This window comes from Panthera onca, chromosome C1, assembly GCF_046562875.1.
Source record: "Panthera onca isolate mPanOnc1 chromosome C1, mPanOnc1 haplotype 2, whole genome shotgun sequence".
NCBI classification, from domain to species: Eukaryota; Metazoa; Chordata; class Mammalia; order Carnivora; family Felidae; genus Panthera; species Panthera onca.
The window spans coordinates 22,215,375-22,232,902 of NC_138346.1; the positions used below are offsets into that span (position 1 = coordinate 22,215,375).

General features: G+C 38.7%; 1 protein-coding gene across 1 annotated transcript in view; it reads left to right on the forward strand.

Moving 5' to 3' along the window:
* Nucleotides 1-17,528, forward strand: part of ABCA12 (ATP binding cassette subfamily A member 12) — a 291,771-nt gene that overhangs the window by 157,454 nt on the left and 116,789 nt on the right. The window contains exon 6 of the mRNA XM_078450550.2: nt 13,486-13,639. Coding sequence (XP_078306676.2) covers nt 13,486-13,639 — 154 coding nt within the window. The remainder of the gene's footprint in view (nt 1-13,485; nt 13,640-17,528) is intronic.

A 17,528-nucleotide genomic window follows, 5' to 3' on the forward strand; every position in this document is an offset into this window, starting at 1 on the left:
AAGTTACGTCTGAAGGGAGTTCTCTGTGCCTCTTGGATTTCAATGCCTTTTTCCTTCCCCAGTTCAGGGAAGTTCTCAGCTATAATTTGTTCAAGTACCCCTTCAGCACCCTTCCCTCTCTCTTCCTCCTCTGGGATACCAATTATGCGTATATTATTTTTTTTTAGTGTATCACTTAGTTCTCTAATTTTCCCCTCATACTCCTGGATTTTTTTATCTCTCTTTCTTTCAGCTTCCTCTTTCTCCATAACTTTATCTTCTAGTTCACCTATTCTCTCCTCTGCCTCTTCAAGCCGAGCCATCGTGGATTCCATTTTGTTTTGCAATTCGTTTAAAGCGTTTTTCAACTCCTCGTGACTGTTCCTTAGTCCCTCGATCTTTGTGGCAAGAGATTCTCTGCTGTCCTGTATACTGTTTTCAAGCCCAGCGATTAATTTTATGACTATTATTCTAAATTCACTTTCTGTTATATTATTTAAATCCTTTTTGATCAGTTCATTAGCTGTTGTTATTTCCTGGAGATTCTTCTGAGGGGAATTCTTCCGTTTGGTCATTTTGGAGAGTCCCTGGTGTGGTGAGGACCTGCAGTGCACTTCCCCTGTGCTGTGGTGTATAACTGGAGTTAGTGGGCGGGGCCGCAGTCCGACCCGATGTCTGCCCCCAGCCCACTGCTGGGGCCACAGTCAGACTGGTGTGTGCCTTCTCTTCCCCTCTCCTAGGGGCGGGATTCACTGTGGGGTGGCGTGTCCCGTCTGGGCTACTTGCACACTGCCAGGCTTGTGTTGCTGGGGATCTGGCGTATTAGCTGGGGTGGGTAGGCAAGGTGCACGGGGGCTGGAGGGGCAGGCTTAGCTCGCTTCTCCTTAGGTGATCCACTTCAGGAGGAGCCCTGTGGCAGCGGGAGGGAGTCAGATCCGCTGCCGGAGGTTTGGCTCCGCAGAAGCACAGAGTTGGGTGTTTGCGCGGAGCGAGCAAGTTCTCTGGCAGGAACTGGTTCCCTTTGGGATTTTGGCTGGGGGATGGGCGGGGGAGATGGCGCTGGCGCCTTTGTTCCCCGCCTAGCTGAGCTCTGCCATCCGGGGGCTCAGCAGCTCTCCCTCCCTTTGTCCTCCAGCCTTCCCGCTTTCCGAGCAGAGCTGTTCACTTATGACCTCCCAGACGCTAAGTCGCGCTTGCTGTGGGAACACAGTCCGTCCGGCCCCTCCGCTTTTGCCAGCCAGACTCGGGGGCTCTGCTTGGCCGGCGAGCCGCCCCTCCGCCCCGGCTCCCTCCCGCCAGTCCGTGGAGCGCGCACCGCCTCGCCGCCCTTCCTACCCTCTTCCGTGGGCCTCTCGTCTGCGCTTGACTCCGGAGACTCCCTTCTGCTAATCCTCTGGCGGTTTTCTGGGTTCTTTAGGCAGGTGTAGGTGGAATCTAAGTGATCGGCAGGACGCGCTGTGAGCCCCGCGTCCTCCTACGCCGCCATCTTCCGGAACCTCCATGATGAGAACTTTTAAGATCCATTCACTTTGCACTTTTCAAATACAAAATACAGTATTGTTAACCATAGTCACCATGCTATATATTAAGTGCCCAGGACTTACTTATCTTATAGCTGGAAATTTGCACCTTTGACCACAGGTTTTTAAACTTTATAGAAATAGTACCCCAACCTGGCATCCTTTTGCATCATGTTTTTTAGACTGACTACTATGTTATTGTTCAGCATGGCATTTTGTCAGTTTATCTCCATTGATTTATGCAACTTCAGTGAGTTCATGGAGTATACATACTGTATGCATATAGGTATATCACAATCCATTTATCCATGGTCTTTGGATGAGCACCTAGGTTATTTTTCAGTTATTTCCAATAGTACTGTGGTGATTGTTTTAAATATGTCTCTTTGTGCATGTGTGCACATGTCTTTGGGGCATATACCTATAGCTATTCACATTTTAAACTTTGTTGAATATGGTCAAATACATTCCACAGTGACTTTACTAACTTATCTTTTCCCCGCTATGGGATGGCAATCCCCACTGCTGCATATCCTTTCCAACACTTGTTATTGTCAGACTTTTTAAACTTTTGCCAATCCAATAGGCAAATGGAATCTGGAGTTTTCTATTTGTATTTTTTTGAGATATTTCCCTTTTAGAAAGAAAAGAACATTTTTTTTTCTTAGAAAAAAAGAACAGAAAATACTAATGCTATATTTGCATTTTTTTTTCTCTACAATTGAGGAAAATGCCCCTCAGGGATTTTTCTCTATTTTCTTTCCTTCTTTTGTTCTTTCTTTCTGTTTTCCTAATGAGTAGCTTTGATGAAAAGTGGTTCTATGTAGAGGGAGAGAGAAGGCCAGTAATATGTTCTGGTTACAGAGCAAGCCACAGGTCACTTAAATTGTCTCTTCGTGATTGGCAGAGGTCTTGGTAAGAAAATGTTTGGTTTAGGAGAAAGTCAAGTCTGACAAGAAGATGAGGTTGCTACCTGTCAACAGTGCTACTTGAAAGAAAAGGTTGTGACATACATTTTCCACTGGCAGGTTGTCACACGTATCATTTGTAAATAGACAGAATATGAATACCAAGACGTAAATACTATATGAGCTGTTGAGAAGTGATAGGATCCAAAACTAGACCCTTTTCTTCCCAAGCGAATAGACCATCTGTTGAATTAAAGACATTTATAAGCCCCTGTGTTTATAGGACTTTCTTTTTTTTTTTTTCTACACAATGATCCCAGCAATGTATTTCACTGGCTTTTATTTTTACTCTACAACACATATAATTCTCTGTGATAACTGAGTCAGATTTCCAAATGAAAAAAATAGTTGTTAGTAACATACCTTTATAGGGGTAATTACTGAAATTCTTTTCTCCATATCATTACTCTTAATGGGTTACTGAGATCACATTTTAATTTCCAAACATAATTTTCATCTTATGATAAGTGCTTAATACTTCAACCCAGCTAAATCTCCTTTTACAGGAGAGTCTTCTACTTGTAATAGTTGTGATGGATGGGCAGTCCAGATTTATGTTTCCTGCATAAGTGAGGAAATGACTCAAGGTAGAGGGTCGTGGTTGCATAATAAATCATTTGCAAAGCTAGGATTAGAAGGATGCTTTTTAACTCTTGCTCCTGCTGTCTGGTGCTTCACTCACTAGAGTAATTCCTATAATTTCTGCCAATATGTAGCTCCTGGAAACAACTCATAACTTAGCCCAGTTACCAAAAAGGCAAATATTTGGGAGACAAATTAAAGAGGATGTTTTTCTGGCTAACTCCCAAACAACTTTGTAGAACACTGTATTACTCAATACTTTGTATACCATCCCATGATCATGGTGCCCTGACTTGGCAGTGGACCCTTTACAAGTGGGAAAGGGAGAACAACAACTCAGTTTCTCTCTACTCTTGCCTCCTAGGGAAAATACCTTCAGGACAGGTCACACACTTCCCATTCAAGATGGGTCACTGGGATGGTGATCACTTTTATTGGTGCTCCTTTTCTGGGTGGGAGCAAATACACTAAGACCCACTGAAGCTCTTGGGGCCTGACAACCATTATTTTTCTCTATATAGGAAAAGCTATGTTTCTCCCAATACATATATTTAGTTTTACTTTATTTTTGGACACTCTAAATGATTGTTTCTGTAGTTCCTTAGGACACTCAGATTCAAATTTGCATCCAGCCTCTAATAACACACATACCTTTGGCACTTATTATTGTGCTGGCTTTATTCTTTCCTATACTTGTTTGCTCTCATTCTGATTTCTTCATTACCTTATGTTTCCCCATTATAGAGTGTGTACTTTTATAAGCTTCCCCAAATCCTTGTGGAATGAAATTCCCTTCCCCAAGCAATGTCTTAGACAAGTTTTGCTGAACGACTCCCACAAATAGCGTTGCACAATTGTAATGGACTTTCACAAATAAACACTAAGGTGCTTGCTGAATTACTATATTTAAGCCAAGTTAGTGAGGTGGGAGTTTACAAGTAAGTCCTAGAACATCAAGACTCAAAGCCAAGCTATTTCCTTATGTAAAAAGTTCCCTCCTGAGGAAAAAATAAGTAAATTTCCAGTTCAAGATTCCTTTTCAGTTGGGAATTTGTGAGAGCATGGGTGAAGGCACTGTTTCCCAAAGTGTGCCCTATGGAATGTTCATTCCCAGGAATCTTAAAAACAGGAAGAAAAAGAATGAAAAGTATTCTGTACTCACATTTGTGGAAATGTAGAATCAACCAAAGTTATTCAGGTTTCTTACTGCAAAACCTCTCAGACTCTTTAGTATGCAAATATATTCTGGATTTCCCAGAATAGGAGATAGAGCTTAGTTTCCTAAACTCATTTGGCCCCAGACCTGGTTTGTAGAAATGCTGATGCTCTCCCACCTCCTACACTCCCCCCAACCCCAGCATCATGTCAGAGACCATCATGATGGGAGAAGAATCAGTTCTTCAGTTCATCCCCAAGAGCAGGTTTTGTGAGTTAACTACCTAGATGTCTGAGTGATATCACTGTGGGTAATAATTAGTGAAACACTTCCCTGACAAATCAGAACAGATGTGGTGACACTGGAGGGAATGCCCCCACCCTTTACCAGGTGTTCACTGATATTGCTGGATCTGTGGAAGAGGGCAGTGTCTCAAGGGAGTCTGTGACCTGTGGGGTGCAGGACAGTGGCTCTCACCCCACTGGCATCAAGTCTTCTTGATGTTACCAATCAACCCAGCCATATCTATGTGGACTCAGCTTCACATCAGCCCTGCCCACAGACTGTAGGGTACTTTCCTGGTTGGCCATATCTAAGAAGTATTAGGAGACTGGGTTTTATAGGAAGACTGTTCTACAATGGAGCAAGGATCTAGGGTTCATCTTTCTTTTAACTTTAGATTTAGAAGGAAATAAAACAGTTGCCAAGATTCTGTTTGCAAGTGGCCATGGCAAGGAAGATTTTTAAAAATGCAGTTGTGAATCTTTGTTACTGAAAGACAAGTCTCAATTGGTTACTGTTAGTTCTGTTTAATAAGACAAATGGATCCAGCTCACTCAAGAAGAGCCATTGAACTCAACATTCCTTGCCATGTGAGAATATTTTTAATAATATTAGTGAGTATTTTTGAACTCTGATTCAACCCATGTGGGAATTTATTATCTGGCATGTATGTGTTACAGTTATGTTTCCTAGCCTTGAGTGGAATCATTTTGTTTACTGTTTAAATAAATCAAACCATGATCTTTGGAACCCATCACCCAACAGGGTCTCCTTAACCTTCAGAAAGGAAGGAGGCATGTTCTCTTCTAGAAACTAAGGAATGTGGGCTATGGAGCCCTTTGTTCTGGCCATCAGTTCAACTGTGTATGTTAGAATCAAATTGGTAACATCCAAAGAGATAGCAAGGTTCCAAGTCCAAAGTGCCACATCTCTTTTTCTTAAAAAATAGTGATAGTAATATGCCAAATATATAAAAACGGCAAGAATCTTTCTCACCTCCTATGGCACCTGCAATGTCATAGCCCAGAGTCCCCAAATTATCTTCCTTGGAACACTTTTTGTACATTTCAAAACCTGTTGACTGTGGTAGTTAGAGACAACTCTGAGGAATGTGGGAAAGATCCCAGCATGTGGGACACCATCTCAAATGACCCAAAGTTTGTTCTTGTTCTCTGTGGCAACCTTTTGAGTGTAAGAACTTCTTACCCACTGCTTTTAAGGATTAAGGATCTTCCCTCAGCTCTCACTGCCAGAAACAGTCTACCTTTTTGCCAGTGATTTGAACTTGGAAAAACACTTGTATGTTGAAGCAAGACTTGCCTGGGGAGAATTAGGAAGAATGTATCATGGCACCACACCCAGTGAGCAGGCAGTAATTGAAGCACTGCTCCAGTTGATACAGGTACATATTATGAATTACTAGGGAGAGAAACACATTATGCAATACCCCTAACCATTCATTGGTTCAAGACACAGAGATGAGAGACCTAGTCACTGCAGAGTAAATTAGACAAATGTCGCAACAGCAATCTGATGAGCAATAGTAACTCAGGATTCCATGCGGCCTTCCCTCTTCAGTGTGTTCCTATTGCCTTACACAAGCTTTATCTAATTAATCTTCCTTGTGCCCTGTGCGGTGGCAAGGCCTATTATCCTCCATTTGGTAGATGTGGAAATAGAGACATGGAGAGGTTAATTTACACCTGGTGATTTAATGAATCAACATCAAAACCAGAAGTGGTACCTGTTTTTCAAATTCTCAATCTGCTCCCTCCAACATATACTGAAACTTAACTGAACAGAATGTTGCTTTCATTATCATCATATATTATGCAGTTTTGGGTCCATCTCTGCTACTTAGCTTTTCATGTGACCATAAGCAAATTGCTTGATCTCTCTGAGATTATCTGCAAAATGGGTATAACGCTTGCCCTGCTTATCCTCTGGGATTGCCATGGGGCTTATATAAAATGATTGTTTAATTTTTCCAAAAAACATGAAGTTATTTTTCTTACCAATGTTTTACTATTTATTTTCAAATATATGCTATTTTTATACATAATATTTCTGGCAATTTAGGAAAACAAATGACTCCTATAGGCATTTTTACTAATAGAAGTGTGATGACCTTTGAAAACAGATACTCTGTTTCTTTCTGTCTCTCTTTCTCTCTCTTCCCTCTCTCTCTCTGTCTCTCTCTCGCACACACACACACACACACACACACAACCTGGAGGTATATATTTTTTTAATTATTTTTTTTAAGTTTATTTATTTATTTTTGAGAAGGGACAGAGAGAGTGAGCAGGGCGGGGTGCAGAGAGAGAATCCCAAGCAGGCACTGCACTGTCAGCACAGAGCCCACCCAATGTGGGGCTTGAACCCACAGACTCTGAGATCATGACCTGAGGTGAAACCAAGAGTTGGACACTTAACTGACTGAGCCACCCAGGTGCCCCTGGAGATATATTTTTAAAACATTTAAGTAATATCTCTTATTTAAAAAGATAGAAGAATGAACTATACTTAGCACCTTACTCAGGGCCAGATACACAGTGTCTGTTCAGTAAATTTACACTGAATAAATGATGGATGGATTCTTTTTATGAATAATAATTTCAGTGGTTGATATTATAGATGCCAATGTGTAATAGCTAGATTTTCAAAGAAACTGAGATCTGAAGAGCTTATAACAATAAATGCTACTGGTTTTATCAATATTTATCCATTTTATAAGGGATATAATGCAATATTATCCATTGTACTTACTATTAATTGAACTTATTGTATCCATTGTTTATCCATTGAATTCATAATATGGGATAAAATTTGAAATTTTACCCTTAAATAATAAAGATAAATGTATATTATGTTAAAGTCCTCAATCATGCAGTTTTCCTGTGACCTTCAGGAATTCACTCATTCTTTCATTTATTCATTCATTCATATAGTTAATAATTGCTTGCACCGTGTCAAGCTTTGTGCTATAACTATGTAAGGATTTTTCTTTCTTTCAAGTAGCTTATTCTTTATCTAGTCTCTCAAAAAGTGCAATTTTATTGAGCTAGTGACTCTACCTGAAGATTCAAAGTCATATAAGTATTTAATCCTAGGCTAAGGTCTCTCTGGGCCACAAAGGTTTAAAAAAAAAAAAATCCCTATTCAGAGAGACTAGAATCAGGAAGAGGCAGTGTATTTGAGTTTACCTGATGATGGTTGAGGGAACAAGACATCTCCCCTCAGGGAACAGCTCTTGCCCCAAATGGAAAATGCATAAAGTACAAGGACAGTGCTATGCATTCTTGACTTAATGTCATAAAATAATTTAAAAAGCCAGGTTTATGTCATTTATAATTTTAATTACATCTTTTAAAATGCTACTGAGAACAAATTTGCTGAAAAACTACAGGAAGAATAAAAAGGTTTACTTTAATTATTACAAACATACTTATGAGATTCCTTTCCTTTCCCATGTTTTCTTTATTCTTACCTGGTTATTTGATTGTTTATAGGTGTTGTATCTAGATACACTTGTCTCATTTGGTATTCTTATCATGATGAGAATTTCTTGTTGTGGTGTTTCTTGAGGAGACTTATCATTTAATTGGTCAAAAAGCCTAATAAGTATTCTGCTAATGTGACCCTGTATGTAAAAAGTTAAGAAAAATAGAACACCCCAAATGAATAACTTCATATTTTAAAAAGTCAGAATTTCCTTCCAAGATTCATCATTCATCTCTTTACGGGGGGTTAAGACCAAATTCCTTTCACCTGGAAACACAAAATACCATCTGGGTTGGGTTCTGACCTGCTTGAGGAAAACACAAAGAAGCACAGTGGAAGTTCTCCAATATCTACCATTATTATAATATTTACAAATGTCACCAAGGTAGCCTACAGAATGCTTCCTAAGCCTAATGATGTCAAATGGAAGTAGCTTCATTATTGAAAAGACTGTGACATTTCTTTCTTAACTTATACAATAAATAGAAAACAGCACTTCTGTGGATAGAGCCAACAAGCAGTGTGGTCCTGAATTTATAATGGAAGTGGGTGAAAACCCTTCTGTGGAGGTAAAAAAAAAAGGGGGGGGGGGAAGAAGTAAGGGAAGATATTGAGGGAAATGGGCATTCTTGGCTGTACCAGTCAGTAAAGAGATACAGCAGTAGGTGAAGGGAGTAGCTGGAGAAAAAGAGAGAAGAGTTGGAAATTGAGTCCAAAGAGGGGGTGGTCAGTGGGAAGGAAAGAACAAAAGATTAAGAAATGGAGGAAAGGGGATATTGAGGGATATTAAGTAAATTAGATGAGATGAAGGAAGAGAAAAAGAAGGATGGGGAAGATGTGAAAATAAGAAGTGAGCAAGGCAGGAGAGGGAGAAGGACAAGTGTAAGCTGTCATCCCCCAGGGGTCAGCAAACTAGAGCCTGTGGGCCAAATCCAGTCTGTTGCCTCTTTTTTTTTTTAAAGTAAAACTTTATTGGAATACAATCAGGCTCATTAATGTACACACTGTCTATGGCTGCTTCTAGTCTACAATGACAAGAGTTTAGTAATTGTGATGGAGACAGTTATGTCTTACAGCTAAAAATATTCACTATCTGACCCTTCTGGAAAAGTTTGTAGTCTATACTGTTGGCACACTGTAGTGTTGTGCATCAGAATTACCTAGAGGGCGTGTTAAAAGAAGGGTCGCTGAACCTTATCCCCAGAGTTTCTGATTAAGTAGATCTAAGGTGAGATCTCAAGTTTTTATTTCTAGTAAGTTTCCAGGTGATGCTGATGTTGGTCCAGGAACTGCACTTTGAGAACCACTGCTCGAATCGTTACCTTATATCACACTAATGTTGTTCTGAATAAGGAATTTTGTGAAGAAAGGAAGGGAAAACCAAACTTGATCCCCTTTTTAGAAAACATAGATGTATGGGTTGATATCACAATTTTTAAAAATTCTTTTAGTTTTTATTTTTTATTAAAAAAATTTTTAATGTTTATTTATTTTTAAGAGAGAGAGGGAGAGTGAGCAGGGGAGGGGCAGAGAGAGAGGGAGATTCCGAAGCAGGCTCTAGACTCTGAGCTGTCAGCACACTCAAACTGGTGAACTGCAAGATCATGACCTGAGCCAAAGTCGGATGCTTAATTGACTGAGCCACCCAGGAGCCCCTCTTTTTTTTTTTTTCTTAAGTGGATCTTGAACTGGATCTTTTTAAAATGCCAGTTTTATTCTTAAAACAACAAAAACTGAATCTGATTTAGTTAAAACTTAGCTATTTGGTGGTTTGTTCCTAAAAATGTTTTGTAGTTTGGTCTGATTCAACTCCCTGAAATAACATTGGGATCTGTCAATATTATTATTGGACTGTGTTGATAATGTTGACTGCATCCATTTTATGAGAATAACCTCTCCCCACCTCACTGCCTCTGCATGGAGCCCCTGAGAAACGAAACTATAAGTGAATTGAGATCTTGTTGACCACTCACCAACCTCACTCCCAGACTATGCCGGAGTCTTCTGGCTCCAATTTCTCCATGGAAATTGCAAGTTCATTGATAGGTTTTCTCCTGGAGATAGTCATAAATGTTGTCCTAAGTGTGAGACCTTTGGGGCTCATGATACCAAGGAATTTATCCTGCCTAAGCCCTCCATCCCCAAACCCTTAGATCTGTTTTACTTACTTACTTACTTACTTACTTACTTATTTATTTATTGACTTACAAGTGGTGCTGTGGTTTGCATAGTTATAACCTTCCTCTACTTGTGTCCTTAAATCTATACGCTGGCTGTGAATGTGAGTAGCCAGTTATTAGCCCTAATTTTTCATGCTCCGTGTTTGCTGCACAAAAGTTCTGTGAGGGATAGAGAAATGTTTCTCTTTTTCCTGCATCCTGGCATTTACAGATATAAAGAGAAACATAATTTTGGAACCTGAAAGTGCCAGAGACACCTTCAGAATAGAATTGAGTTCAATTTAGAATTAGCAGCTCTTTAAAACGTGTGCTGGTTCATTCCACCTTTGCCCTGCATGGTTACCTCCTTGCACACACGTAACCGAAATGGTCAGGAGACAGGAAAAAAATCCATTTTTACCCACAAGAAAAATATTCAATTTTAATTATATTTAATTCTGACTTGTTAGTTTTAGAGGATCTCCAGATTATGTGAGACGTTGATGTGTATGAGAAACTATATGATGGATGTCAAAGAAGGATAAATGACATAAATGTATGTCACATGCCTACCTTATTATGGTGAATAAGTCGATGCTTAAGTAAATCAGTTGTTGCAACAGACCCTTCCTTATCTTAATGAGGGTATGGTTCCGAGTTAAAAGGTAATGGCAAAATAAATAATACAGGCAGTCCATTCTGCGCATGGCACTGTGTTAACTAAAATGTGTATACACTTAAACCAATTCCTGATTTGCATGAACCCATTATAACAGGTTAAATATGTTATCAAAAAGTCTGTGTGAAGCATGATCAAACTGCACTTTGGACACGTGGGGGCCTTTAAAAAGTTTTTAAAGAACCTCTGGGATGAATTTTTCTATAAAGTATATCTATAGTAATCACAGTGAGGAATGTTGTGGGTTTAAATGCTTCCAAATTCCTCTAATATTTGAAGGTTATGATCAATGCCAGAGAAACTAAAACTGGACGTCATGTGCCACCTCTTTTCAGATCTTCTTCCCATGATGTCCTTTCCTATTTTTTCCTTCTCTTCCTGTCGTGATCTGGCTTCTCACGAACTGTCGTTTCCAGCACTGTCCAGCTCAGCCACACCATCACCTTGATAAATGGCATACAGCGAAGCAGTCATCTGCTCCTGTTGCCCTGCCATCTGCTTTCCATTCAAAGGATCCACTGCACGTGTTTGAGATCAGATAGGAATAAAACCATTTGCAGACCCACACCCGGAGAGAGTGGCTGCCGTTGGGATCTGTGTAACAGGGTCGATCGCTGTTAATGGTGAAGTTTCACTGCAGCTTTTCCAAGGTCTTGCTCTACGTGTCCACTGTGGTAGAATTTTGATGTAGAGGGGTGATGTGAAAAGTTAACAGGCAGTTTGACTGCTACTCTCTAGCTCATTCGGGGAATTGTGCTACAATGAAAGCATTGAAGGTTCACTCCAGATTCACTTGGGTTTAATGTTAGGAGAGACACAGGTCTTTCCGGTGTCAGAAAGAGATGCTGCTTAGAAGGTAGTGGTGAATACTCTGGTGGATTTAAGTTCTCTCCAATTTCTTCTGAATTTCCAAAACTTTAATTCATACCAGTGTTATTTCATGGATTAGTTTCCTATGGCTGCTGTAAAGAATCACCACAAACTTAATGGCTTAAACACACCACCAACTTATTTGAGGTGGGGTTGGGAGATGGGCAAAATAGGAGAAGGGGATTAAGAGATGCTAACTTCCAGTTATAAAATATATAAGTCATGGGGATGTAAAGTGCAGTATAGGGAATATAGTCAATGATACAACAACTTTGTGTGGTGACAGATGCTAACTAGACTTACCATGGTGATCATTTCATAGTGTATATAAATGTTTAATCACCATGTTGTATACCTGAACCTAATGTAATATTGTATGTCAACTATACTTCAGTTTTAAAAAACCTCCACCAACTTATTATTTTATTGTTCTGGAGATCAGAAGTCTAAAATTTAGTCTTAGTGGGTTAAAAATTAAGGTGTTGGCAGGGCTTCATTCCTTCTGGGGGCTCTAGGAGACTTTGTGTCTTTGCCTTATCTAGCATCTAGAGGTCACCTGCTTTCCCTGGCTTTTGGTTTCTTCTTCATCTTCAAAGTCAACAGAGCAACATCTTCCAGTCTCTCTTCTTTTTTTTCCCTCTTTACTTCTGGCCAACTTTCATATGACCCATTCCCTTTTATTTCCAATTTTCTGTATGTAGAGCTGTATTAAGTTACTCAGATCAAATTTCTATTTATTATTCTCTCTGCTAATATATTGATGCATACTTAGCCCAGTTGCTCATACTGTTTTTTGTAGCCTTTCCTCTTTCTTTTTATGTTTAATGAAAACATACTTGTACTGACACCGTTTTTGATGGATTCATGAGGAAGTTAAGGTTTTGCTTTTTAGTCTTCAGTTTGGAATTACTCTTATAGTTTTGAAACCTGCTTTTTTTGGTAATTCATTGCCTCCATATTCCCCCCAAAAGAGCAACCTAGTGTTTTGATATTAGACCTAATTGCAGAAAGGTTTGTGGTTTGCAGTTTGCCTATTTCTTGACATGTGTATGCTATCATCATATTTTATAAAGCAAATGTTAAAGGTTACAAAAACCCTTTACTCTTACAGTTCTTGTTTTCTGTTACCTTAATATTAGGGATATTTATTTATTCCATTATTGGATTTTTAAATAGGAAAAAATGTTGTGTGTATAGGATAATTAAATTAGCTGTTATGCTAAACCAAAAATACTTGCTAGTGTCTGGAAGATTGGCTGCATTTATAATGACTTTGATCACAAAAGAAGATATGTACACTGTGAGAAAAAATAGTTACTATATAGTTAAAAGAAGATAAATAAAAATCATGTGAAATATACCACCCGGGAAATCCCTCCATATTTTTAAGAATACATATAATTATATATTTTTTCGAGGTTACAACTATTCTGGCCATGTTATTTTCTGATCTACTCATTTTAATTGGCAAGATACAAACATTTTCTGTATTATTTGACAAACTTTTTATTAGCTGCATTGTGTTTTATCATATGGATATACTGTGATCTATTTTTAAAATACTCTAGCAGACATTCTTCCAGCTATTTCCTTAGAATAAGTCCCAGTAAAATAAATTTGTAAGGCAACATGTATTTTTACACTTTTGGATACATAGTAGACCCAGACAGTCATAATCCAGAAGGTAATTTCACAAAACAGAGTTACTACACTTCTTTCCCTTCCCAGGCAAATGCCATAGTGATGTAATTATTGTTTTTTGCTTTGTTTTATTTTTTAATTTCAGGTTACCTTGCACCTCGAAACCTTCCTAGTACTGGCTTCTTCCCGTTCCTGCAAACCCTACTCTGTGACACAGACTCTAAATGCAAAGACACACCATATGGGCCACAAGATCTGCTTCGTAGGAAAGGAATTAATGATGCACTATTTAAAGACAGGTAGGGGCACTTCCCAAGTGTGTTCAGTTGTTTTGAAAGATCAGATCTTATCTCCTTATGAAATATCCAGGACAACCAGGGTTATATATATGACTTTATTTTCTATATCTGCAAATGTGGTGATCTAAATATGAACAAACAAGTTGAGTACGCACTTGTATTACCCTGTTTATGTGGGAGTAAGCATAATCTACTTTGGATGAGTTACCCAAACTTTGCTTTCTAAGATGGGTGGCCAAGGCCCTCCTTAACTTCCCTCAAAGTTTTGTCAGTGACAATTTGTCAGTGACACATTGCCCTAAGATTTGATCACAAGCTTCATATATAGGGCAATTCAGGGGCATTATCTCCTGGAAGAATGACATATTTATACTACTCCATATGGTACTTCTAGATGCAACAGAAACCAGGAGATGCAAATGCAGGAAATTAAAAGTCTAGAAATCAAAGTAATAGAGTTGAAAGCATCCTTAATTCAATAAAACCCTTTAATTGAGGCTCATGTGTGTCCTGTTTTATGGTGTGAGAGGCAGCTGAAGAATAAAGGTAAGAAATCTAGACCATTTACAACATGACTATTTATAATCCCAGTATTCTCTCTTGGGATTCTAAACCTAAAGAGACTCCAGGAGCCCACCTGTCTGTAGAACTGAAAACAAAGTTGTAATCTGGGTCAACCATGAGATAATTCTGGTACAAATTATTTTGAAGTGTTTTTCAAAGAAAGATTATATTTATCCCTACTCAGAGATATTTGGTTCTGAAATACTTTAAGAGAGAGCAACTGCAAGCTGTTTAGCATAAAATATATCAAGAATTGCCATAGGAAATGACTCAGAACACACAATTGTTGAGTTGCTAATTCACATTGGTTTTGTTATTTCAATAATTTAATCAGTCTTGATGCTTAAAATATTATGATGTTCATTCATTTATTAATTTATTCAAGACATAATGACTGAGAAATTTCTGTGTGCTAGACATCATTCTAGGCACTGTGATACAGAATGAATCAGACAAATCTTGTATGTTACTTGCATCCTAATGGAAAAGCAAGCAAAAAAATGAGCAATCAAATAAATAAATAAATAAATAGCATAATTAATGATAATAACAATTGTGCTAGCAAGAAAAGAAAGCAGGTTATAAGCTAGAAGTTGAAAGGTGGGAAGTGAATAGGGTGGCAAGAGAAGGCCTCTGCTAACAGGTGGCATTTGGGTAGAGACCAGCAAAGACAGGAAGAGACCAGCAACAGCATATGAAGAGAGTATTCCAGGCAGAGAAACAGCAAAGAATCCTCAGGTGGAGATAAGCCTGACCATTTAGAGGAACAGAAAGTTGGCTAATATTTGTAAAACATAGTGAGAGATGATACAAGGGGTTGGGGGTATGTCGAAAAGAAATGCAGAAAACATGTACATGCAGAATCGAACATGTAGAAAAAGGGAAGGGATTTGCATCTTTTTTTAGTATAATGAGAAGCCATTGGAAAGTGGTAAGCAGGGAGATGACATGACATATTGTGTATGAAGCCAGTGTGTTCCAAGTGCATACCTCAACTAACACTAGTTGCCTTATCTCTGTGAGGAGACCAAAAGCTAACTAGAGCCTATGCCCTCTTAGTAAACAGAGTAGAGGAAGGATGGAAGCATGGCATCTTGGTTGTTCACCTAGTTCACAGATGGTCTGTGTGTCCCCATGTGAGTGGTTAATGAAGCATGATCCATGCCCATGTTCTAATAGGGGAAGGAATATATTAAACCCATCATTATAATGGGAGAGAGTGCAATGAAAAGTACCAGAAAGATGTTGAAGGAAGACACTCCATATTTAAAGTAGAGACAGCTTTCAGGTGGGATAATCAGGTTGATCTTCATGAAGGAGTTGTACCTGTGATAGACATTTCACGAAGCAAGGGTTAGAGAGGACATGGGAAAAATTAATGTCCCTTATTTACAAAATGAATTGCAGCTCTCCTGGGGCTATCAACTTTATACCTTTTTTTTTTTTTCATGAAGAAGTAAGTGACAATGAGAGAAATTGTGAAAAATATCTAAGACTATATAAATATACCTTCCTAAAAAAGAGTATTTTTCTGTGTGATGTCATATAGAGCCACACTCATAGAGTTGCCTGAGATGAGCCACTGAGTTGGTTTTAGAACTAGGATTAAAGTCCAGCTTTATTTTATCCTTTGTTGATGATTCTCTAGGCAGATGGACATATCTGCTTTTTTTGTTTTATTCTAGCCCCCAGGTACTTTGTCTGGCTCAAACTGTATATTGCTGTATATTCAGTATTTTCTCTAAACTACCACATAATTGGAACTTAATTTAGAAAATTATGTACAATAATAAAATTGCATTAATGATATTTCCCACCATGCTATTAACTTTTATGGTTTATACAGCCGTGCAGTGAAACGGGGGCATGGCTACTGGGTTAGCGGTTCCACTAAATTGCTTCCCTTTGGTAAAGGAAGATTCACCAGCATAGCATCATTAAGGGAACAAAATAGTCTTTTTCTGTTTTGTAAGTGAAGGGAAGAAAATGCCATCTTTGGCCTCATCAAAAGACACCCGCCATGTTTATTTGAATAGAATGCTCTTCTGAAAGTAGTGATCACACTGCAGTCACTGCTTGCTGGCCAGTCGCCAGGTAGTTTGAGGTTTTTGCACTGGCACCAGCCCTCTGTTATTAAATTCATACTTTTTTAGGCATTATCTTTAGGATGATGTGCTTTAAAATAAAAATCCAATACTATACTCAGCATCAACTCTAAGTAGCTGTCTGGAAAAAGAAACATTACATTTATGGTTCCCCTGCTCATTTGTATAACAGATGATCCAACATCATGGGACTTACCCTTGTGGTCCTTCCTCCCTCTGCACTGCCTCTAAGAATATATCAGAACAGTGGGGGCCCCTGTCTGTGCCATTGCTCACACAGCTGGTGAATGTGAAGATCATCCTCCAGGGCTCACAGGGTCATTATCTGGAGAAGTGATTCAGCATTCCTAAAAATCATGTGGGAGAATTGCTTCTATGGATTTGCTCCCTATCTCTGTCATGCCAACATGCTTCTATGACTTGTGGTTTCCAACTCATACCTCTGCTCCTATTGAATGGCTTTTACAGAACTTTTAACATAGTTAATCGTATCTTATTCAGGGATAATTTTAAAGTGCCAAGGCTTTTGTTTAGTACCAAAAAATATGGTTGTGTTTAGAAATTGACCTAAAGATATCATTGGGAATATAAGGTAAGTGGAAGTAGAACAGATATGTGTCCTCATTTGACTGTACAGATGATGTGAGATGTATGGGTTTCACATTGTATTAATTTCAGAGCAATTTATAGCTATGTTTTAATCATTTTAGAATCATTTGTTCATGTTAAAATAAAGGGTTAAAATTTTATTTCTCAGAAAGCAAAGTGGGAGGATATCTTAGCTGCCATGCAGGCAAAATTATTAATTTATTGAGTAAGAATGTATTGAATACGTACCACATGCTGGAGATGATGCAATTCACTGCAGATATGAACGTGAATAAGGCACATCCTATGCTCTACACAAACTTACAATCAAGTGAGAGAAAGAGCGAGACAGGCAAATAGGTAAATTACCATATAACATGGTAAATGTGATGAGCGTTTGTTTGGGTCTCACTGGGCCCAGAACATGAGACAACAAAAGGGGAATAGTTACAACAGGTACTTGAAGACATTGTTTTTGCCTGAGGAATATGGATCTAGGAAGATATATTGGAATATATCTTGGAGATATATATATGATTGTAATAGAGAGAGGTTTGGGTAGGGCAATGTCAGGAGGGTTCTCCGGAGGCCTTAAGGGTGTGATCATTAAGGGCAGATAGAGTGGTGGATAC